This window comes from Pelecanus crispus, chromosome 1 (assembly GCF_030463565.1).
Source record: "Pelecanus crispus isolate bPelCri1 chromosome 1, bPelCri1.pri, whole genome shotgun sequence".
Lineage (NCBI taxonomy): Eukaryota > Metazoa > Chordata > Aves > Pelecaniformes > Pelecanidae > Pelecanus > Pelecanus crispus.
Genome location: NC_134643.1, coordinates 95239310 through 95264970, shown reverse-complemented (window position 1 = coordinate 95264970; position 25661 = coordinate 95239310). Strand labels below are relative to the sequence as shown.

Below are 25661 nucleotides of genomic sequence, written 5' to 3'. Positions count from 1 at the left end.
TGCCACGGATGGTTTATGCTTGTCCACTCAGTTTAGAGGATAGCAATGCTTAAAGAGTCCACTGTATTTCCTTAGGTCACACAGTAGGTGGCAGAATGGGAAATAAAAAGAAGGTCTCTTAATTTTTAACTCCTGTCTATAATGTAATATGCTGCACAGGGACTCCCCCTAGCACAGGGCTTCACTTGACTTTTACTAGCCTTCGTCATTTGCTTTTCCTATAAGTTAGTGCATCTTCGCTTTTCAAAAATATCACTTTTCACCGCTGAGGTATATGTATACACACACACACCTGGCAGTTTTGTAAGCTTATCATGTCACCATTCACTGTGGAGCAACAGGTGTGCTTATCTTGCTATTTATTTTTCACTGGGCTGTGCACACATGCCAGCCTGTAGAAGGCTTTCTGCTCCTGAGGACAAGGTGGTGAGCTGCCTCCCGTTTCCATGTGGGAGTCAGAGGGCCAAGCCCTGTGCTCCCAGAAACTGACAGGACAGTCATTTTCCAGAGCTAGGAACCTTATGTACTTGAAAGAATAAAAAAGCAATTTGCAACAGAAAGGGGTCATTTGCTAGAAGGTGCCTGGACTGAAAGAGGCTCCATGGAAGATGAGAAAGAAGCTGGCCTCCCCAGACTGACAGAAAGTTCGCTGTAGGGGAAAGCAGTTGTATACAAAGCATGTTTTATCATTCTAAAAAGTAACACTTAATTTGTTCACCATCACTAACAGCCATCTGCTCCTGCACAAAGATTTATGGGATTTATGGATCCATACCTGCAGTTAGGGGAAATACAGCCCAGCGCCCGCTCTGAGAAATTAAGAGAGGGATAATCAATTGTTTCCATTCTCAGTAAGGGAAGGAACGCTCTTTCCAAGCAAAACTCAGATACAATTCACCCAAAATCTGTGATGTCAAATTCCTGACTTTTTTTTTTTTTAATGTTTCCTGTATATGAAAATATATGTCAGAAAATCTTCTCCTGATGATGAAAACATTGGTTACTGACTGAACAGAACAATTCAGATGACTGGCAAAGAACATACGGAGTATTGGGTATCAAACCCAGCCTAGTTCAGCAGCAACATTTACCATCTGCTGCTGTTCTGTCTCCCCCATCAGTACGGTCAGCCACCACAGCCCACTTTCTGCACAGAAGGTAGCCAAACAACAGCTAGAATTGCTTTCCAAGAAGGGCAGTTTTCAACGTTCGACCACATGCTGAACAAATCACAAAGTTTACTCTCATCATTTATCGAGGAGAGAATTGTCTTACTTTGTTTCTATGGAAGAAGAACACTGACCACAAGACAAACTTACATTGGGAAAGAAATTATTCACCCTTTAGGGATTACAAACTCCCTTCTTTTTCAGCACTGCATTCATGTATCCACACAGTTGTGCAAAGAAACACAATTTTCAAGATGTTACAAGTAGCCTGTAAAGAAGAGATCTGGCGTATGCCCTTCAATGGCTCAGAGAGAAAAATATGAAAGTCCCATTTCTTAATCTTCCTCCAAAGTAAATGCTGTGTATTTTAATAGTTAAATCCTGTTCTTAACTATTTCTTTCCTCAAAATATACTTAAAACAACTAATGGCATCACAAACAGGGAGTGAAAATGGATTTGCCATAAAAGAGAGTTTTCTTAGACTCACTTTCCAGTCTTTGCATACGCCTATCTACATGGAAAGCCTAAGCAAAAGCTTCCAAGTAAAAACTCGGATAGAAGAAGTCCAGACTCAACATTGCTGCTCACATCAGACAAAAATTTTGTACTTCTATATTACTTTTTGCTAACATGACAACAGCCGTTCTCTACCTCACATATTTCAATAAAGAACGTATGCCCATTCTCCCAATGATTTACTGCTAACCACTGCTTGTTAGCTGGAGTGAGCCATTATATGTACGATTATAGTACATACTAATGCAGAAAGAAAGCCTCAGTTTTTCCACTCTATGGGCCACATGACTCTAAACAATGAAAGAACATTCAGCCTATTCCAACTGAAAGTGAATATCCTGCCATGACTTTTCTTGCTGTTCTGCTGTGCCATTGAGCAAAAGTATAAACTTTCACCTAGAATGCACTGCCTCATACTGGTTAATTGACTCTAGCCTCTTTAAACAGAAGGGAGGAGAAACTATATTATCACCTTTTTCTCCTGCTGTCTGAAAAATCTGTTTAGAGTCAAAGCAGAACACCTAAGTAAAAAATAGTAAAAGAAAGGAAACACAAAGAAGATCAAGAAAAAGACAACATATTACAAATGAGAAATATATACTGCTTTTAGCTCATGTGACCAGAACATAAGCACCTTAGATGAAAGACAATGTGGCACAAGTCTATATGCTCATATTTTAGCCGCTGACTCAGCAGAGCTACAAAGAAGGCAAATAAAGAAATTAATAAATCTTTCAGGAACCAAATGCTCTGCCATGACTACTACTTCCCACAGCCTGTGCTGGGCAAGTAAAGCACCTACACACAGTAGCTGGCATATTTAGTTTGAGACAGCAGAAGTAAATACAACCACATGATACACACAGCTTACCAAGCACAACAGCCAGCAAGCAGATGGGAGAGAAGAGCTAGATACAAACTGAGGCCTTCGATCCAAACAACTCCAAATTTAAAGACAGAAAACACATCAGCCTAGTTACGTATGTGTATACTGCAAGAGAAGTGAGTTGCATTAGTAATGCAAAAGATGCTTACCTTGAACGCTAACTCAGAAATAGTAAGTTACTTAGACTGAGAAATGGACACCAGTTAAAGACACTGTTTGTTAATGCTTCCCAGCTTTGCCACAGCAGCAGAGATCCTGTAGTGCTACCAGCAATGGCTGCAGGCACCGTTGCATCCCTCAACTGGTAGAAGTGTTCGAAGTAGGCTTGGAGGGCTGATGTTAGACAGCAGAGGCAGCAGCATGCCTCTCCTCGGACTGCAGAGCACTGACGTCACCCCCACCCGAACACATCTCTGCACAGTTGCCTCACCTGGTGAATAACGTAGATGCCGTAGTCCAGCTGCTGCCTCTGTAAGAAGGGGTGGAGGTGCTCCAGGAGGTACAGCAGATGCTTCTCTCGATTGCGGTGCGGGATGAGGATGGCCACACGCTGCAATGCTGAGCACTCCGTAGGGTGATAGCGGCCCTTGGTTACCTGAGGGTTCTCCTTTTGCACTTCTTCTAGTGTGAGAGATGCTTTGAAGGTGAGTTTGCTGGCACCTCCTGTAGAAGAAGCACGAGAAGCTTTCCTGAGCCATTTCTGGTTGTGGCTAGTGCCTAATGAGGCACTCCGTAACCAGCATAAGAAACCCAGGTTCAAGCCACAACTGGCTTCCCTACCTTTCCAAGAGAAAAGTAGCGCTACAAGGACATTACACAGGCAGTGGAAGGGAAGAGTATCAAGCATTTAGTTGCTTAAACTGATTATAAAGGAATGATGATAAAAAATATGTTAAAAAAATAAAAATCAAGAGAAGTTCTACCCTACTGCAGGTCGATTGGCCAGAAACAGCTGCCAGGGCAAAGCAGAGGAAAGGGAAGTGGAAAGGGACATAGGACTGTGACTGTGAAAAGTCATCTCTACTTGATGAACAAAAGCTATAAATCTGTAAGATAAAAATGTACCAAGGCCCTCTGTAGCCAAATGAAATTTCCATCACTTCTCTTGCACTGAGCTATCACTCTAGCCCCTCTGGACTCAGCAAACCCATGAAAGAGAACAATGTAGGCAATTGTGATGGCTACAGCCACAGTGCATTTACTTAAGCAAATATGTCCGGGGCGCAGAGGTGGGGGTGTGCAGCTAGACAGCAGCTTTTTGGACTACATCGGGGAGGATGGAAGAATCCAGCTTCCCAAACAAATCCCTAATCCAGTTCACAGAAAGGAAGATGACAGTGACATGGTACTACAAAGCAGAAGCCTGGTGCTGCTAGCAATACCAAGACAAAAAAACCCCAGTAGACTAATAAAAATGGCCAAACCAAGGAAACAGTCACCTATTCGAACTTTCACCATACGTAGTGCTAACACCAACACAGCTGTGAAGTCCTTCAATTGTCAAGATAGAGACAAAAGTACATCTAATAACAAAAAGGCAAAAAATTGAGGGAAGGTGAAAAGACTTGTGGCTGAAATAAAGACAGTTAATAAAAAAAAGCAAAAGCTGCATGCGTGAGCAAGGCAGAAAAAGAAATTCATTCATTGCTTCATAGAATCATAGAATCGTTTAGGTTGGAAAAGACCTTTAAGATCATTGAGTCCAACCATTAACCTAGCACTACCAAGTCCACCACTAAACCATGTCCCTAAGCACCACATCTACATGTCTTTTAAATACCTTCAGGGATGGGGACTCAACCACTTCCCTGGGAAGCCTGTTCCAATGCTTCACCTTTCTGGTGAAGAAATTTTTCCTAGTATCTAATCTAAATCTCCCCTCGTGCATTTCCTGTTGTCCTATTGCTTGTTACTGGGGAGAAGAAACCAACACCCACCTCACTACAACCTCCTTTCGGGTAGTTGTAGAGAGTGATAAGGTCTCCCCTCAGCCTCCTCTTCTCCAGACTAAACAACCCCAGTTCCCTCAGCCGCTCCCCATAAGGCCTGTGCTCCAGACCCTTCACCAGCTTTGTTGCCCTTCTCTGGACACGCTCCAGCACCTCAAAGTCTTTCCTGTATTGAGGGGCCCAAAACTGGACACAGTATTCCAGGTGCGGCCTCACTAGCACTGAGTACAGGGGGACCATTGCTTCCCTAGCTCCTGCTGGCCACACTATTCCTCATACAAGCCAGGATGCTGTTGGCCTTCTTGGCCACCTGAGCTCACTGCTGGCTCATGTTCAGCTGTCCATCGACCAACACCCCCAGGTCCTTTTCTGACAGGCAGCCTTCCAGTCACTCTTCCCCAAGCCTGTAGCATTGCATGGGGTTGTTGTGATCCAAGTGCAGGACCCAGCACTTGGCCTTGTTAAACCTCATACAGCTGGCCTCGGCCCATCAATCCAGCCTGTCCAGGACCCTCTGCAGGGCCATCCTACCCTTGAGCAGATCAACACTCCGGTCCAACTTGGTGTTGCCTGCAAACTTACTGAGGGCGCACTCAATCTCCTCATCCAGATCATTGATAAAGAGATTAAACAGAAATGGCCCCAGTACTGAGCCCTGTGGAACATCACTTGTGACCGGCCACCAACTGGATTTAACTCCATTCACCACAACTCTTTGGGCCTTGCCATCCAGCCAGTTTTTTTACCCAGCAAAGAGTACACCCATCCAAGCCATGAGCAGCCAGTTTCTCCAGGAGAGTGCTATGGGAAATGGTGCCCAAGGCTTTACTAAATTCCAGGTAGACAACATCCACAGCCTTTCGCTTGTCCACTAAGAGGGTCACCTTGTCATAGAAGGAGATCAGGTTGGTCAAGCAGGACCTGCCTTTCATAAACCCATGCTGGCTGGGCCTGATCACCTGGTTGTCCTGTACTTGCCATGTGATGGCACTCAAGATGATCTGCTCCATAACCTTCCCTGGCACTGAGGTCAGACTGACAGGCCTGTAGTTCCCCGGATCCTCCTTCCGGCCCTTCTTGTAGATGGGAGTCACATTTGCTAACCTCCACTCAACTGGCACCTCCCCAGTTAGCCAGGACAGCTGGTAAAGGATTGAAAGTGGCTTGGTGAGCACTTCTGCCAGCTCCCTCACTACCCTTGGGTGGATCCCATCCAGCCCCATAGCCTTGTGTGTGTGTAGGTGGTGTAGCAGGTCACTAAGTATTTCCCCTTGGATTATGGGGGCTTCATTCGGCTCCCTGTCCTTGTCTCCCAGCTCAGGGGGCCGGGTACCTGGAGAACAACTGGTCATACCATTAAAGACTGAGGCAAAGAAGGCATTAAGTACCTCAGCCTTTTCCTCATCCTTTGTCACTATGCTTCCCCCTGCATGTAATAAAGGATGGAGATTCTCCTTAGCCCTCCTTCTGTTGCCAGTGTATTTATAGAAACATTTTTTATTGTCTTTTATGGCAGTGGCCAGATTAAGTTCTAGTTGGGATTTGGCCCTTCTGATTTTCTCCCTGCATAACCTCACGACATCCTTGCCACCCTTCTGAGTTGCCTGCCCCTTCTTCCAAAGGCCATAAACTCTCCTTTTTTTCCTGAGTTCCAGCCCAGGCTGTCTGCTCAGCCAGCCCAGCTTTCTTCCCTGCTGGCTCGTCTTTCGGCACATGGGGATGGCCTGCTCTTGTGCCTTTAAGATTTCCTTCTTGGAGAATGTCCAGCCTTCCTGGAGTCCTTTGCCCTTCAGGACTGCCTCCCAAGGGACTCTGTCAGCCAGGCTCCTAAACAGGCCAAAGTCTGCCCTCTGGAAGCCCAAGGAAGCAGTTCTGCTGACCCCCCTCCTTACTTCTCCAAGAACCAAAAACTCTGTCATTTCATGATCACTGTGCCCAAGACAGCCTCCAACCATCACATCACCCACAAGTCCTTCTCTGTTCGCAAACAACAGGTCCAGCAGGGTGCCATCTCTAGTTGCCTTGCTTACCAGCTGTGTCAGGCAGTTGTCTTCCACACACTCCAGGAACCTCCTAGAATTTTTCCTCTCTGCTGTATTGTATTTCCAGCAGACATACGGTAAGTTGAAGTCCCCCACGAGAAAAAGGGCTAGTGATTGTGAGACTTCTCCCAGCTGCTTACAGAATATTTCGTCTGCCTCTTCATCCTGGTTGGGTGGTCTACAACAGACTCCCACCATGATATCTGCCTTGCTGGCCTTCCCCCTCATTCTTACACTCAACCCTATCATCACTGTCATTAAGCTCTAGACAATCAAAACACTCCCTAACACACAGGGCTACCCCACCGCCTCTCCTTCCTTGCCTATCCTTCCCGAAGAGTTTCTAGCCATCCATTGCAGCACTCCAGTTGTGCAAGTCATCCCACCATATTTCCACAATGGCAACTATATCGTAGCTTTTCTGCTGCACAATGGCCTTCAACTCCTTGTGTTTGCTGCCCATGCTGTGTGCATAGATGCGCTTCAGTTGGGCTCTTGATCCCGCCACCTTTCTGCAGGGAGAAGCCCTAATTCCTATGTGATCATTCTCAGGCGCTTCTGTGGTTTCTAACACATCCATAACCCTTGTGTCTTTGCTGCCGCATGGATCTCCATTCCCTACCTCTACTGAGATGGAAGACCAAAGACCCTTGCTAGCACACTGTCCCTCAAACGTTGGTGTGCCACCCCCAGGCTTACCTCTAGCGAGCCTAGTTTTATCCCTTTCCCCCTTCAAATCTAGTTTAAAGCTCTTTCAACGAGCCCTGCTAAATCCTATACAAAGGTCCTTTTCCCCCTTTGAGACAGCTGTACCCCATCTGTCACCAGCAGGCCTGGTGTCATGTAGACCACCCGTGATCAAAAAAACCAAAATTCTGCTGGTGACACCAGGCTCAGAGCCAGATATTGATCTGCTGGCTCTTCCTGTGCCTTTCCTGCAACTGGAAGGACATAGGAGAACACTACTTGTGCTCCTGATCCCTTAACCAGTCGTCCCAAGGCCCTGAAGTCTCTCTGGATTGCTGTCAGGCTCCTTGTTGCAACTTCATCCCTGCCTACCTGAAAAAATCAACAATGAATAGTAACCCGATGGCCGTACAAGGGTAGGAAGCTTTCTCTTTACATCTTTAACCTGGTCCCCAGGGAGGCAGCAGACTTCCCTAAGAAGTGGATCCCGTCTGCATATTGGGCCTTCTGTTCCCTTCAGAAGGGAGTTCCTATGACAATGACCTGTCTTTTTTTGTTTATGGAAGCAGTTTTGACACAGGGTGTAGGCCAACTTAACCTCAGCGACACCTCCAAGCTAGATGAACTATCATCCTCATTATTGTTTGGCTCCACTTGCAGAGCCTCGTACCTGTTATGCAAGGGCACCTGGGAAGGTGGGGCAGTCACAGAGGAGATGTACCTGCTGCGCCGGGCAGGAACTTGTCACCATTGCCCCTATATCCCTTAAGCCACTGTGTTCAGCCAAGCGGGGAGAGGATAGGGAATCCTTCACATCATGTGTCCTGTCTGCCTGTTGGGCCTGTCCCACGGAAGGTAGGGTGCAATTCCAGTAGTCTACCTCTCTCTCCCTGATACTCCTCAACCTACTCACCTCCTCCCGGAGCTCTGTCACCAAGCAGAGGAGTTCCTCTCCCTACCTGGGCGCACCTCCCACAGGTTGCTCACTGCTGCCATCCAGTGCTGGTGTAAGAGTAGGGCACGTCCTGCAGCCTGACACCTGGGTGGCAGCGTGTTCCCGCCAGAGCTCCGTCTGGGAAGCTGCATCAGTCATGGTGGGTGCAGAGCTTAGAGAGGCGGTGGCTTTCTGCTGGGTGGATACCATTGCTCTCTGGTCAAGCTGGCAGAGCTTCAGCACCCTTCCTGCACGCCCTTCTGCACCCTTGCTGATGCGCCACACCCTGTTTGCCTGCCCCACTGGCAGCACTCCTGGCCACTAGCGCTCCCCAAGGGCTTCTTTCTTATGTGGGAGGCTTGGCCGCCATTGCTCCTGGCCCTGGACAGGTCTTGTCAGCCGCTGTAGTGCAAGCTGCAGACTCCTGGCAGCGCTCTCGGCTCTCCCCAAGGCTCCTCTGGTGCAGGAAACCCCCCTGTGCACCATGCTGCAGCGCTCCACTGCAACTGAGCAAGCAGATGTCCAGCCACATCCTGGGAGGCAGGGCTTCAGCATGTATAGCAGTTGTTGGGAACACAAACACCGTAACCACCAACAGCCCCCCTTCCTCCTTTCCCTGAGCTTTTATTGCTGAGCATGATAAACGGTATGGTCATATGGTATTGAATATCCCTTCAGTCAGTTGGGGTCAACTGTCCCAGCTGTGTCCACTCCCAACCTCTTGCCCACCCCCAGCCTACCAAATTTTAGGGGGCCAGGGAACAAACACAGAGACAAAGCTTCAACAGTGTGCAAACACTGTTCAGCAGCAGCCGAGTCACTGGTGAACTACCACAGCTGTTTTAGCCACAAAGGCAAAGCACAGCACTACACAGGCTGCTATATCCCAACCAGAACCTGCACAGGGACTCTGTGACACAAGTCACTTCCTCACACTGCAACTGGTTGTATTTGTTTCACAGGAAAAGTGTCTAACTGTAAAACAACTAGGAAGAAAACTAAGCAGTACTAAAGCAGATGTAACTTCTTAGAAAGGAGAGGAAAGCACCATCACTTACGTAGGTACGGAGACAGAGCTGGGCAGTGACCCTGAAATGACTTCACCACGGGAGCTTTCACAATTGATTCGATCTTCTCCTCCTTTTGGCTGTCCTCCAGGCTAGTTACCTTTCTGAAATTCTCCACCATGTTCTTAGGTTTAGAAATTTCCTGTCTGGAGTCCACAAAGTAACTGAATGTGGCCCATAGCACCATCAAACACAAAGTGACAAGCACCAATATTTTGAACTTATAGAAGAGGTGAAAGACATACAAGCTCAAGGCCATGGCTCTCCCTTATCCACAAACTGCTTCCTCTGCTCTGATGCCGAGGCAGGCCACTGCGCACCCAGTGGGGATGAAACCAAACGTCCTGAGAAGAACGTCACAGTAAGGAAGGAAAGCTGGAAGTAGGGAGGGCTGCCACACTTCCTGCAGTTTCGCAATTCATGGAGCCATGGTGCTGCTTGCTCTTCCAATGTCAGAAAATAGGACTTAACCTGGACAAAGCAGGGCGGGGGGGAGAGAGGAAAGGAGACAGTTAGTTTCTACGGCCCTCCACTGCTGTACCTTCACAGATTTCATGAAAAGAGCTTATAACAAAACAAGAAAGAAACAGCAAATATGAACTACTGGTCAGAAGCTAAGACACTGAACTTTGGTCCTAGCTTAGCCACAAACCAGCTGCATGATTTTAGGCAAATCACTTTCCTGTTTTGTTCTCTACTCCAGGTTTTTTTTTTTTGGCCCCCAGATCAGAAAGTGCAACCACTACCCCATGTTATGTCTGTGTTGTACAGTGCCTGGCAATACACATGCTTTACTACTTCTGTACCTACCAAAATTAACAAGAGCTGCAAGGCAAGGGATTCTCCTGGCTATGAGTAAAGTCAGCTCCCCCCACCAAAATGAAAACTGCACGAATATCTGCAGAATTAAACTGTTTTCTTCTGAAAGACAGTATTATTGATGCTATGTTGCCCTGCACAACACAGTGTGAACCCTGCAATACTGGACTGGCATCAGAAATCATTCTTCTGTATCTGCTGCCTGCCAGTACCACCTTGCGGGTCTTTGTCCAGTATTCCCCTCTCACATGCTGCTGCAGGAGGCAAATCTTGTTTTTCAAGGGAAAGGTTCAGTTTTTCAGTGTTAGGTCTGTGAGGATCCAATCCTTTGTTCTGTCACCTGCCCTCTTTCAAGAGCTCCATTTTCATACAGCCTTCCACTGCCATTGTGCTATAAAGTTACCATGCTAATACTTTTGTCTGTTATTATCATCTCATAGCAGAGAAAGAATGAAATTTTAATGAAAGAGAGCTTTGATATGGAAAACACACAAGAAAATTGCCACCTGTGAGAAGAACAAGGTCTGAGGCTAAGTGAAGCAAAGGCAGCGATTAAAGACAATGCACACGAAACAGGCTGGATCAAAGGGAGGAAACACAAAAACATGGAAGGTTATTTTATACCAGATTTCAAAATATACATGAGACCTGGAGAGATATCGCAGGCAGGAATACAGTAACTCTACATTACCACTAGTTTAGCCCAGGTGTCTTCTAGAAAAGTTTGCTGATTCACAGGGATGTATGGGGGAGCCAGACCCAGGACTGACAAGATTAACTACTTGATGTACTGCCCGAGCTTCTCGGGGTTCACTGGGAATGACCAGCTGCTGTCCCTCTCGGCAGGCACTACACAGAATGACTAACCTGCTCTCTCCATCCACGCGCACTGCACAGTGCTGCCCTAAGGAACCAACAGAAGAAGAGGTTTCAGTGACCTTACTGCTAATGGTGAAGGATCTCCACATCCACTTCAATCACAGAGGGATGTGGGGAAGAAGAGAGGCTACATGAGAGAAAAGAATATTACTTACAAGGAAAGGAAGGGAAAAACAAAAAAAAAAAAAAGAAAGAAAGAAAAAGGAGGGAAGAGACGAAGAGGTTCTCAAGAAGGGTACGGAGGGGAGCGCCATGCAGTCATACAAATAACCACAGGTTTTTGGGGGGGGATTCCTGGTTTGGTTTTTTTTTTCCCCCCTGGCTGGTCTTCAAGAACACAAGGACAGAATCACCAAAACAAACAAGAAAAGCCCGAGTTCCTCTTAGTCCTCCCCTCCTTGTCTCCTGACCCTCGAGACCATATTTTCCAACTACTTCTTTCTGTTCTTAGGTAAATTACTCTGGAGACCAACTGGGTCTCTGCCTCGTTGTTTTAAAAGACACAGAAAAATTAGCTTAGTGCTCTCATTTACATCCCTTCCCCTGATTTTCCACATGGGAAATCATCAGAACAGCCTGTAAGGTATTGACAGCATGGGTCTCTACTACTCTCCAAAGGAAACCTGAGAATGAACAGAACTAGTTTTCCTTCTGTTGATACCCATTAGCTCTGTCATCAGAACAGGAAAGAAAACACCTGCCACAGAGCAGCACCTAACATTCAGCTGACCTGCAGAATAAGGAAATCTATACGGTACTGGACAGCTATATACATTAAAAAAAAAAAAAGTAGCCAAGAGGATCAGCAAATCTAAGCTACATGCTGATAGCACACTAATTTCTACTGTCAACTTGTAATAAACAACTGGAAAGCAACTTTGTGGGGCAGTCAGTAACACATTTCACAGATACAGTAAGCTTGACTACTTGTTTCTGAAGGTAATTCATTTTATAATGCTAAGCAGAGTAAAATAGTATCCAGCTTCTGCACTATCCAACAGAACGAACACAGACTTCAGACCCAAGTGCAAACAGATCCCAGGCATCAGTTATAAAAACCTTCACACTCACTTAGCACATCCCTGTGGTGTATTTACATACTGTGGTAAAACCATACCTCCATCACTTCTCTCTCCTATATAGCCAACACTGACAACAGAAGAGCAAACTAGAAGCTTGGTATTTTGATGTTTTCTTTGGAGAATAAAGTATGTATTTCAGAATGTGGAAAGCATGGAGATATTTTGGGTATTTTAAACAGAAAGACATACCTGGATCAATTTACCCATCAATTTACCTTACATATGTAAGGTTGAGGGAGGTGAACCTTCCCTTCTACTCAGCACTGGTGAGGCCACACCTGGAGTCCTATGTCCATTTCTCATCTCCCCAGTACAAGAGAGACGTGGACATACTCAAGAGAGCCCAACGAAGGGCCATGAAGATGATGAAGGCACTGGAGCATCTTTCCTGAGAGGAAAGGCTGAGAGAGCAGGGACTGTTCAGCCTGGAGCTTACTTCACAGGTTAAAAGGTATTAGCTTTTTTCCCCTGAGACAAGAACGGCATGTGCACAGAAAGGCATGTCTGATTCTACTAACAAACAATGAAGAACTGTACCCTTATGAATGAAGGCAACTGAGAAACAGTGAAGAGCTGGCACTTTTATGACTCCCACCAAAGACGGAGAACTCGTGAACTTAAGAGGTCAGTAACTGGAAATAAAAGGACAAGCAAGAGGTTAAGCCTCAGTAAAAACTTGGCTGTCAGAGAAACGAAAGGAAAATTTCATCATTGCCCCTCTGGGCAATACCTGGAGGATATTGCTTTACTATTTCACACTAAGGACTCTTCATTTGAAAAAGTGATCTTTGACCAGCAAGCTTAAAATACCTGGGTTCCTAAGTCACACTGCTAACCCAGAGTCAAGAACACCAGAGTTTGAGCCTTGTTAAAGGGAAAAAAAGAAAAACACAGTTAGACCCAGGGCCTGCTGTTAAAAAGCCACACTTGGAGAAGTAATATAAAAGCCAGAGTCGTAACACATCCATAAAATCATTATTAATGGAATAGCCTTAATAAAATACTGACTAGAATAGTCCTGTAGCATCTACTCCAACCTTAATAAAGCCCAACAGTCATTCTGCAATTCACATGAAATAAAAGACCAGATGCTTTGCACTTCACAACTTTGAATTAGATAAAATTAAACCCTTACCAATGAAGTACAGGTTGAGGATACACAAATCACGATCACAGGATGGTTGAGGTTGGAAGGGACCTCTAGAGGTCATCTGGTCCAACCCCCCTGCTCAAGCAGGGCCACCTAGAGCCAGTTGCCGAGGACTGTGTCCAGATGGCCTCTCGATATCTCCAGAGATGGAGACTCCACAGCCTCCCCGGTCAATCTGTGCCAGGGCTCAGTGATCCTCACAGTAAAATAAGTGTTTCCTGATGTTCAGATGGAACCTCCTGTGTTTCAGTTGTGCCTATTGCTTCCAGTTCTGTTATTGGGCTGAGAACCACCATCTTCCTTGCTCCCTCCCTTCAGGTATTTATACACATTGGGAAGTTCCTCCCTGAGCCTTCTCTTCTCCAGGCTGAACAGTCCCTGCTCTCTCAGCCTTTCCTCTCAGGAAAGATGCTCCAGTGCCTTCATCATCTTCATGGCCCTTCGTTGGGCTCTCTTGAGTATGTCCACGTCTCTCTTGTACTGGGGAGATGAGAAATGGACATAGGACTCCAGGTGTGGCCTCACCAGTGCTGAGTAGAAGGGAAGGATCACATCCCTCAACCTGCTGGCAATAGTTTGCCTAATGTAGCCCAGGATACCATGTGCCACCTTTGCCACAAGGGCACGTTGCTGGCTCACATTCAGCTTGGTGCCACCAACCCTAGGTCCTCTTCCACCAAGCTGCTTTAGCTGCTTTCCACCTGGGTGGTCCCCAGCATGTAATGGTATATGGGGTTGTTCCTTCCTCTGGATGGCAGCATGACCCTCTGGCATATCTGCCACTGTTCACAATTTGGTGTAGTCTGCAAACTTGCTGAGGGCACAGTCTGCCCCATCATCTAGATGATTAATGAAGATGTTAAACAGGACTGGACCTGGTATTGACCCCTGGGGTACACCACTAGCTATTGACCTCCAGCTAGACTTCACGTTGCTGATAACCACCCTCTGGGCCCAGCTGTTAAGCCAGTTTTCAATCCACTTCACTGCCTATCCAGCCCATATGTCAACAGCTTCTCTATGAGGGCCCTATGGGAGACAATGTCAAAGGCCTTCCTGAAGTCCAGGCAGACAACATCCACTGCTCTCCTCATCTACCGGGCCAGTCATTTCATTGTAGAGCATTATTAAGTTGGTCAAGCATGACTTCCCCTTGGTGAATCCATGCTGACTACTCCTGATGATTTTCTTGTCCTTCATATGCCTGGAAATAGTTAGCTGCTCCATCACCTTCTGAGGTATCGAGGTGAGGCTGACCAGCCTATAGTTCCCTGGGTCATACTTCTTGCCCTTCCTGAAGGCAGTAGTGCCATTTGCTTTTCTCCGGTCTTTGGGCACTTCTCCCCATCGCCATGATCGATCAAAGATTAACAAGAGTGGCCTCACAATGACATCAGCCAGCTCCCTCAGCACCAGATGGGTGCATCCTATCATGGTCCATGGACATGGTCCATGTCCAGTTTGCTTAAGTATTCCCTGACTTCTTAAGTAATCCTCTTCCACCAAGGGTACATATTCCTTGCTCCAGCCTTTCCTCCTGGTCTCTGGGACCTGGGATTCCCGAATCCCAGTCTTGCTGGTAAAGAGTGAGGCAAAGAAGGCATTCAGTAGCTCAGCCTTTCCTTGTCCTGCGCAACCAAGTCCCCCATCCCATTGAGCAATGGGCCCACATTTTCCCTTGTCTTCCTTTTGTTACCTATGTACTTATAGAAGCCCTTCTTGTCATCTTTGATATCCCTAAACCATAGCTGATTATTGGTTGGGAGGTGAAAAAGACCACCCAGTCAGACATGAAAACATGTGCAAACAATAATTCAATCAAAAATTCAATACTAAACAAATCTTGTTATAAACAATAACCCCCAAGATGCTGGCAATATGGTTCCTTCCTCCTCCTTCTATACTTTGTAACTTAGAGTGACTAACCCTCAAATATGGGTGGGAAAACATCTGTGGTGCAACTAAACTCTTCTCATAGCTCTCAAACCTGTCTCTAGCTAGACCTGACCTTCATTAAAGGTACCAAGAAACTTTCATAGAAACATAAAGTGCAACTCTTCTTGTGAAATAAATTCTCAGTGAAGCATAACCAAACCTAGTTTAGAAAGTTACAGCTGACTACAAGGGCACACCACTTCAGGCCACAAGGTTAAAAACACCACAGTACCCATTTCAAAATCCATGAAAAAAATTAAACAGAAAAAAACCCCACAGTTATCCAAATATGACATCATCCAGAATTCCAAAATCCATGAAAAATGAGAAAGGTCTCCATATATATGTAGACATACTCATATCTAGACAGACACTACAAACATGCTTCTAAATATATCCATGATCATACTGAGGCACATAAATACTGCATGATCTGCATTCCCCAACATCATATCTGGACTGATAACTGTTCTTGTGCTCTGCAGCTTGTCTGCCAACTCAAGTTCTGTAGCCTGCTAAGTTTTTTGAAACATATGCCAAACCCTACTTGCTTGCTCCAAGGTTCCTAGCACCATTTAGAATAGGCTACCTCTAGGAACTGATCAGAAGTGCAGCGCTGTATGACTCACCCCATGAACAGGGGGGTTCAGTTCTGATCCTTGAGCTTGTTGGCATGAACACGAAGCCCTAACTTGCTCTCCATCCAGGCAGCCCAAATAGCAAGCAAGGTTCCAGCATGGACAAGACTTCTTCCTAAGCAAACTAGAAAGATCAGAGCCATCCATTTTCATTCAGGGTTTTTCCCAACAGAAATATACATGCACTGGAGTCTGACAGGCTGTGCAAGCACAGAGCAAGCGAGCAACATATGTGCAAGCTGGTTCCCCATGCATCAAGAAAGTTACATTTAACAGTATAAATAATCAGCAAGAACATACTTTCTGCCTAAATTTTATTTTTCATGTGTTTATATCTAAAGTAAATCACCTGGTCTGGAACATCTGCAGAACAGCTCCAGAGACATACTTTCATCTGATGCATGGAAAATTAATTTTTAATTTACACAAACTAACTTTCTGACCCTACCTGTTTCACACTGCCCAGTAAGGACAGGTTTCCTATCATGCAGGATTTTCCAGAAGCCCCTGCAACTTCCTCAAGCTCACGCACAAATTCACAGACAGCAGAACAGGTTCAGCAGCAAAAAGGATTCATTTCAATCTAACTTTAAAAACCCTCATAAGTTCAAGCAGGAAATGAAGCATGAAAGAGTTCCCTGGGACTGCATTTATGAACTCTGTACTATGCAGACTATTACTTAGTATTGTATCTAGGCCAAAGTCAAAAGCAGCAATAGGTTAGCTCTGGGACTATCATGAAGCAGTACAGCAGCCGTCTTCATTAAACCCTCCAAGAAAGAATTAAATTCTTTACAGTTGACAAGGTAGAAAGATCACTGTACAGCATCAGCTTTTCTATGCAGGACAGTTCAAGTCCTCCAGTTTTACAAGAGTCTAAACCTGCTCCTTTCATAGGCATTTCCTTTTCAGCAGATTAGTTTTTTAGTAGGGCATTAAGCTAATAGTTTTTAACACCTCTTTTTTACAACAGTTTTATAATCCTATTACCTCTTCCTACTAAAAAAACCACCAACTGCACTGAGAAATGGTGAAGTCATGGGCTATTTAAAAAACCAAACAAAAAAAGCAAACAAAAGAAACCTAATCCTCAGACAAACACCCTTTCCACTTCTCAGGATTTCAAGCCAAATGAAGCAAGCACATTAAACTACTCACTGCAGCTGCCACATCCCTCCTTCCTGTAGAGCAGTCACTCCAAGAAGTACAGAGCACGCTACGCAAGCAGCAGACACTTTTCATCCAGGAAACCCCACACCATAAAGAGAACTCTGTTACCTCTCACATGCTGCAGGAAAGAGTCAGCTCAAAACTCGCAGGATGACTAGACCAAAAAAAGAAAAAAAAAAAGCCAACACATCCCGATTTTCTGCAGCCCTAAGAGGCTCCCAAGTGCCATCCCACATGCCCCTCCCTCAGGTCATGTCCCAGACCGGGATGTCAGACAGCCTCTCTCATTTCCTCATAGCACAGCAGAACCAGCACGGGGGCACTCACACTTATCATGGCAGAGCACTGTGCCAGAAGCAATACTGCATACAAATAATTACTGTAAGAAACCATCCAATTAGAAACAAAGGCTCAAGCCTTTGCTCCTAAAAGCAAACCACAATTTCTATTGGAGCCTTTTGGTATCTACTCCATTTGGAGATTTTTAACATTAGAGATGCCATTCTTCTTATGTAGATCCAGCTGCCCACCCTCTCTTGCCCATACCTGTGTAGAAGTCCAAACACTCCCACTGCACTGCTCTCCATTATCACCCAGACATCCTTGCCAATGACTCTGCCACCACAGACAGAAGCGTACACTTTATGCGAGGGTCTTTCAAGCAGCCTGGCTTACTGACCAGTCTTTTCACAAAAGGTAACTTATTATTACAAGGCTGTCCCTCACTGGTGCTTTTTCCACCGCGTTGCCCCATAGCACTCCTCTAGCAACCTCGCAGAATCAGCAGCATGGAAACAACAAAGTATCTCTTTGCCATCTTGCACATCTGGGGCTCTCCCAGGCTACCAGGGCAGCAGCACCGCAATGTTAGCCGTGCTGGCCGAGCTCCGATCTGGCACACAGCTGCCAGGAGGAGTTTTACTGCCAACCTACTTAAGCCTCCTCCCTAGCTGCTACATATTAAGCTGGAAAACACACTTCCTTCGGTAGAGTTGCACCTACATTAGACAATTTATGAGCACACCTATGTCAGGAAACTGGTGGGATTTCCTCACACTTCCAGTCAACGTAAAGATAATGACAAAACATATAGAAAGGATGAGGCCTGAGCACACACAGGGTATACAGCTAAGACAGATTGTACTAGAGGTGGGGAGGGAAAGGATAGCTACAGCCTCATGACAAGCATTAATCTCCTGTAACTCAAACCTGTTTGAACTCTTTGTGCAATATGTACATTCCAAGCAGGTAAATATTTCAAAGCTCCCCAGTAAGCCTCCTCTATGCCACAAAGGTCTTATTATTAGGACTGCACATGAGTTTTGGGGGAAAACTTCCTTGTTTCAGACACTTAGTAGGGTCTGAAAAAAAACTTTAGGACTACTGTGTGTTTTCACTGGTCAGCCACAAAGTCAGACCAGCCTGGATCTCAACTGTCATTGTCTCACCTTCCTCTCCACTTCCACCCACAAACTATACTTTCTCTGCACTGGCATCAGCTCTCATGCAAATGTGGGGTTAGCCAGATCAGGAGGCAAGCAGTATTTCTAGCAACCTTCTGTGATCCTGTCTACCCTTCCCACTGAAGAATGTCAGAAGGCGTGGTACACCTACCAGCAGAAAAACAGTAGCTCCGCTTTCAGTTGAATAGGAACAGTTATTTTAGGAGGATGACAATATACACTTCCAGGCAATAACTGGTAACATTCTACAAACTGCCTCAAACCAGACGATTTTAAACAGGAAACGTAAAAGTTAAAAAGAAACAGACCAAGGTGCATTTGTGGGGCCTGGTTAGAATAACAGGCACTGCCAGCTAAAACATTCCAGTTGTGTGAAGAATACAAACAGATGTGCTGGCTCCATGCTCTTTCCTTTCTATTTATTACTTGATAACTGCTTGATACTCAATGCAAAAGAACAAAAGTACTGGCAGCTCCAACTCCCTGAATTACAGATAAAGAATACATAACACACCAGGAAATAACGTAGATATTTAGCCTACATAACTTATTGTCTCCATGCATGTGGGCATCACGGAAGAAGCAACTGCAACAGATATAAATGAGGAAAGGCTTGACGGGCAAATACAATAAATCCATTTCATACAAAAGAAACATCCTAGTAGAAAAGCACTGAAAGAGGATTCTCCATACATCTTCAACTCTGACATGCAGGACAGAGAAGAAAATAGGAGTGTCTCAGTATCTCACCTATCCCTAACAGGGATGCTATTGTTCTTCCACCGTACGTTACCCCAAACAAGGAGTGCTATTCCCGTGTTCCAGCCTGTATTATCAGAGCTGAACAACTTGCTCCACAGTGAATGCACTGGACGAAAGAAGCAGTCCCTGAGCACTGGTATGCGTGAAGTCCACAGTCCTTTGAATGTGTGCTACTGATTTTCTGGCTGCCAGACACCCACCTAGCCGCTCCCTCATGTCCCCCCTCCCCAGCAGGACAGGAGGAGACAATAAGATGAAAGAGCTCATGGGTCAAGATAAAGACAGGGCGATCACTTATCAACTACTGTCAAAGGCAAGACAGACTCACCTTGGGGAAAATTAATTTCTTGGCAATTAAACATAGAGTAGGATGGCAAGAGACAAAAACTACAGTGCTTTCCCCCCACTCCTCTCAGGCTCAACTTCACTGCTTCACTCTCACCTCCTCTACTCCCCACCCCACAACAGTGCAGGAGGATGGGGAACAGGGGTCAGTCCAGAACAGCTCCTCTCTGCCACTCCTTCCTCCTCACATTTTTCCCCTGCTCCAGTGTGCATCCTTCCCACAGGGTATGGTCCTTCACAAACTGCTCCAGCATGGGTCCCTTCCATGGGCCCACAGTTCCTGCCAGAAAATCTGCTCCTGCGTGGGCTCCCCTCCACAGGCTGCAGGGTAGATATCTATTCCACTTCAGGAGTGCCTCCTCCCCTCCTCCTTCTTTGACCTTGGTGTTCACAGAGCCGTTTCTCACTTCCTCCCCGCCCCCCTCTCTCACTGCTGCTACATAGCATTGTGCCCTTTCTTAAACAGATTTTCCCTGAGGCACCACCAGCCTGGCTGGTAGGCTCAGCCCTGGCCAGTGGTGGGTCTGTTTTGGGGCTGGCTAGAGCCGGCTGTGCTCTACACAAGTGCAGCCCCTGGCCTCTTCTCACAGAGGCCACCCCTGCACCACCCCCCCGCTGCCAACACCTTGCCACCTGCACCCGATACAGCACACTGAAGTGAAATACTGACTTAAAAGTGGTTTAAAAGACCCAGTGCATTGCTTGAGGTGTATGGCTTCTTAAGATTTCTCATACCTATTTATTCAGAATGTGCATCATTTTCTGACTACTAGTACACCCAAGTGAGAGTCCTCTCCACCCTGTACCTCCAGCCACAGCACCCACCTGTGAGCTTCATTGTCCTCTACTGATGTCCAGAATAGTAACCACACACTTCTGCCACCTCAGATTAACTGACTGACACTTTTTGACTGCTCATCTGGACAGTCATTGCTACATGGCATAACTATTCTGACATAGCTATGCAAATCTATCTTCAGGTAGACAAACTTGAGGCAACAATTTCACCAATGCAGAAGAAATTTCGGTTAACATTTTCACTTAATACAGGGCCCTAAGGGAATCTTGGCTTTAGCATTACTCTTGTTCCAGTGCTTTACATCTATCTCAAATATTAGGTAGTGGGTATACAGCTACTTTCAACATTTCCAGACAATTTGGTGAGCAAGCAGCAGACATTTTTATATAGTCACATTTCACTTCTAAAACAGAGGCCCAACTCTTTGCAAATACTCAGCACCTAAAACATCACATTAAGATTTCTCAGATTACCAAAGGAAAAGCTTATGCTTTCTTTACTAAGCAAGTACTTTGTTGCAAATGACCCAACAACATTATCAAGCACAGGCCAATTAAGCGGGTGCTACTCCAATACTCCAGTACAGTTTTTACTTTCCTAAGATATAATGAACTCTAATTTTATGCTAGGAAATGCAATCTAATATCTCCAGGCCAAGAACACATTTATGAATGGCCTCCCTTGTTACACAACTACAGCTGAGCCACTGACCTCACAGCACTGTCAGACCGAGTCCAAACCAAAAGATGGAGTAAGGCATACAGCAAACAGTACTGGCACAGCCTGTAACTACCTAACTGCTTACCACAGGAGTATCTTTTAAAAAATACAGCACAATTTAAAAACACCTTCCCCCCAAGGTCAGTGGAATATTCTGAAAAAGCACATCGTAAAACAGATTTCTGTGAACACAGGAATCTCATGTATAATGGAAAGTTAATGTTGTGACTCGACTCAGCAATACCCTATCTTTTTCTGGCAGCTGCTGCCTTGCTGGAGTGGATGCCAGATGTCAGAGACCTTGCCACTTTACAGAAGGAAAAAAAAAAAAAACCCAAACCCTCAACACATTTCTGGCCAAAGTCCTCACTCACCTCTCTCCTGCACAAAAAAATAACATCTAAGAAAAAATCTGGTTTAATATAAACAGTACACATTCTTATTTTAGCTTTAAGTACTTCACAATGAATTTTTTAAACCAAAGTGTCATCCTCAGATAGCTGAAGCAATACAGTACAGAAGTTGAGGTACAAAGTACAGACCTGTGGCTACCTAACACATTTATAATTTTTAGTTTACAAGTATCTAAGAACAAATTTGTATAAAAAAATGAACACTAATGAAGTTGTATATGTATTACAAATGCATAACTAAGAATAGAATCCCACTATTTGTTTCTCATGGAGGTACTTCAGCATGAGAACTGCACCAAAGACATTCCAGTTGAAGCTTCCTTAGGCATGAGCACATTTACTTTTTTTTTTTTAATTTTTGCAGTCTTATCTCAGTAAGGATTACAAGTTGTCAAGTGCCTACTGCAAAGACATCTAGCAGAAAACTGTAAATGGCATGACTTTGTTAAGCTATTAAATATACAGGACCTTTTCCATGTTAGAACACAACTTACATCTATGCTGATTTTCAACCCATCTGCAGACGGATTTTTATGCAGAGGAAAAGTTTTAAACATACAATTTAAGAGTTCTAACTCACATCCTTTGAAAATGTTATGGCCTAGAACAGTGTTTGACAGAATTCAAAACTGTTCTAACAAATCTAGTTCAACCTAGCAACAAGCAATTTTAATCAAATGCTTGTGGAAGTAATTCTAAAAATATAACCCCCCCAAGAATCAGGATACTATTAAACCTTTTGGACAAGCAGCTCAGTAAAATTTCAGGCAGTGGGAAATTGCATTATCACTCTTCCTCCCACTCGGTTACTAATCTCTTTTCCCCATCTCACTGGATCTTGCTGGGGAGTCTGGAGAACTAAAGGTGAGATGTGATGCGGATGACTCCTCTCCTGCTCCCTCAGGGTTAGGGAGCTCCTGTCCCTCTACAACCCTCCTCCTCACCCAAGCAGCAGCCAGGCTCTAGCTCTTTCCAGGAACAAGAGAGGAGGTGGAGGGGGATGACACTAAACTCAGAAGCAGAGTAGGAGAAACTGGTTCCTTTCCAACCCTTTACTTCTCATTACTGTGCAGATACTAACCCTCCCCATCTCGCTGCTGAACTCTTGCAGCTAATCTTAACAATAAATCAGCTACAGGACTGAAGACTGAGGGGGACACAAGATTAGTGCTGCAGATACCCCAGCAACAGCAGATCCCAAAACTCTGCTATTATTTATAATTGCATACATTTAGAATCATCACAGTATCAGTGTAAAAGGATTATCTAAGTTATAATGCATGATAACTTTATCCCACAATTCACTGGCTGACAAATAAACATTACCCAATTATTGCTCTCAGCAGCAGTATCGCATATATGCTAAAAAAATATTTAAGGACACCAAGATGACACACTCATAGCTGTAAGGGATGTTACTTGTACATATGCCAAAGCATTTCCAACGGAAAAAAAAAAAGCATAGAGACACAATACTTATTAAAAAAAAAAACCTAAATGTGTTAAAACCTATAAAGAAAAATGTGATGAAAGGTCTCTCCCATTGTTTTACAAAATTCTCAAGGCCCTATTTTGTCATGGTTTAACCCCAGATGGCAACCAAGCACCACACAGCCACTCGCTCACCCTGCCCACCCCCCAGTGGGATAGTGGAGAGAATTGGAAGGGCAAAAGTAAGACAACTTGTGGGTTGAGATAAGAACAGTTTAATAATTGAAAGAAAATAATAATAATAATAATAATAATAATAATAATAATAATAATGAAAAGGAGAACAATGAGCGAGAGAAACAAAACCCGGGGAAAAAAAAACAAATGACACAACCGCTCACCATCCACCAACCAACGCCCAGCCAGTCCCTGAGCAGTGATCACTGCCCCCAGCCAACTCCCTGCAGTTTATATACTGAGCATGACATCATATGGTATGGAACATCCCTTTGGTGAGTTTGGGTCAGCTGTCCTGGCTTTGCCCCCTCCCAGCTTCTTGTGCACCTCCTTGCTGGCAGGGCATGGGAAGCTGAAAAGTCCTTGACTAGTGTAAGCACCGCTTCGCAACAACTAAAACATCAGTGCGTTATCACATTATTCTCATCCTAAATCCAAACCACAGCACTATGCCAGCTACTAGGAGGAAAATTAACTCTATCCCAGCTGAAACCCGGACACATTTATACACAGTGCAAGAAACACAGCCTCTGAAGCAAAAAACAGCTAGCCCAGTTGCACACCTGCTGGCTGACTCTTGGACTACATATTTGCCTGTTCAAGCAGGTTTTTAACTGAACTTCTGCATCAAAGCAGGCAGTTATTTGACCAGGTTTCAGAATGTCCAGGCATACCACCTTTGAACTAGCAAAAGCCAAGTTCACCAAACTCATTCAGGCAGCTTAGATTTAGGATCGTATAATAAAAAATAGAAATCAAGCACCCCTCAACTTCTGTGTTTTCCTACATATTATTTAAAAGAGAAGAATGTGGCAACTCAAACCAGAGAGAAAAAGAAAAACGCAAGCCTTCCAAAGCTGAAGGAAAAATTTTCTTACTTCTAACTGAAAAGTGTTTGTGAAAATGAGATACACCTGTTACATAAATGACAAGGAAATACCTACATAAATCAAAACCAAGATCAATCATACTTAAAGAAAGTGTTTTCTTGATAAACACATTTACAGTAGCAGTATCTTGGATGAAAGGTGATATACTTCACAGTGTTAAAGAAAGGTTCTTGAAACATTATCTAAGTTGAATAGTGACAGAGAATAATACAAAACTCCAAAGCCGTGCTTTTCAGTATTCTAAATTTAATCAGAATATTTGTAATTAACAACAGAAGACTTACAGAATCATCACTGAGTTGCAGAGGAAAAAAAAAATCTTTAGAGAAAGAGCATCTCACATAACTACCAACATTACTGATAAAAAGTGTAAATATTTAGGATCTGTTCACATTCTTTAAAGTTTTTTGGGTTTTTTTTTTTTTAATGTTAGCCATCTCAATGACATCAAACTTTCACCCTCCTCTTCTGCAATCCTCTTTGTTGAAAACTGACCCAGCTGTCCCTTGGGAACTTCCACAGCCATTAAGTGACAGGGTGGAAGGAATGTTAAGTCAACAAGAGATCTTCATTGTTAAAGCTTTGAGATGAGCAGGTATTAGTAAGAAACTGAATATATGTATTCTCCTTTTTGACTATTACTACCATAGTGCTGTGAAAATCTTAACTCTACAAGGTTTCTAATCATATCAGAGCTATACTTCAAAAGCATTTTTACTATGCCTTGGAAACCAGACCTTCTCAAATACTCCTGCTAGTAGCCCCACTTCTGCTTTCCCTCAAGACCTACAAACACATTTCCATCATCACTAGTCCACCTGGGGCATTCTCATCAAATGAGGGTTCCCATGAACCTGTGCAAGCCTCCTCTCAAGCCCTCTGATCACTGTTCTGGTTCCTCCATAATAACATCTAGAGCAACAAGTGAAGAAGTTTATGTCTCATTAGCGAGAAAATTTTAGTGAACAGCATCACCTGCCTGTGCTTCAGTTTCTCCATGTGTGAAATAGAGAAAATAATACCAAGTATTGAATTTACTTTACCACAAAGCCGTTCAAAAGCCTTAGTTAAAACAAAAAGACCAGCACGCTACATCTGTCCTCCTGACTTACCTCTCTGAGCCCAATAAAGTAAGTACTTCCACCTGGTATGTAATTTTTAGATACGTAACTGTTCCTAATTATATCAGAAACACTACACTGCAATGAAATTATGTACCGGCTTATGTATTTGCAGGATCACGTCCCTAGGTCCTGCCTTTGATGTTCGTGAGGGATCACTGCAGAGGGACTCCCTGCAGAGGCAGGGGACAGCCTAGAAGCGATGAGCCGCAGCAGGCGAACCAAAGTTTCCTCTACGTACCAGACGCTCCAAGTACGAGGCACAGTTAAGCAAACCCCCCTCCGCTCTTTCGCTAAGATTTTAAAACTGAAACACCATCCGGAAATCAGTGCTCCCCACCACTCATTTCCACCTCTTTACCCCTCAATGTAACCCAGTCCCAACACCCCGCTCCCTCCCGTACCCCCGCTCTCGCCGCCGCGCCCCTCTCCGCCCGCCCGCCCGCCGCTCTCTGGGGCAGGCCGGCCCGCCCTCACGGCAGAGGCCGCTCCCCACCGCGCTCCCCCGCTTTCTGGCCGACACTCGTACGTACCGGGCCCGCGCCTGAGGGCGCCC

General features: G+C 44.9%; 1 protein-coding gene across 3 annotated transcripts in view; it reads right to left on the bottom strand.

Moving 5' to 3' along the window:
- B4GALT4 (beta-1,4-galactosyltransferase 4) overlaps positions 1–25661 on the bottom strand; it is a 35707-nt gene extending 10046 nt beyond the window's left edge. Inside the window, exons 1-4 of one of the 3 annotated variants that reach the window (XM_075706343.1) lie at positions 25639–25660; positions 9497–9722; positions 9243–9415; positions 3003–3235 (exon numbers count right to left, since the gene is read on the bottom strand). In XM_075706343.1, coding sequence (XP_075562458.1) covers positions 3003–3235; positions 9243–9415; positions 9497–9510 — 420 coding nt within the window. In that variant the 5' untranslated portion in view covers positions 9511–9722; positions 25639–25660. Of the gene's footprint in view, positions 1–3002; positions 3236–9242; positions 9723–25638 lie in introns of all 3 variants that reach the window. The other 2 variants (XM_075706326.1, XM_075706335.1) reach the window with 2 other exon arrangements.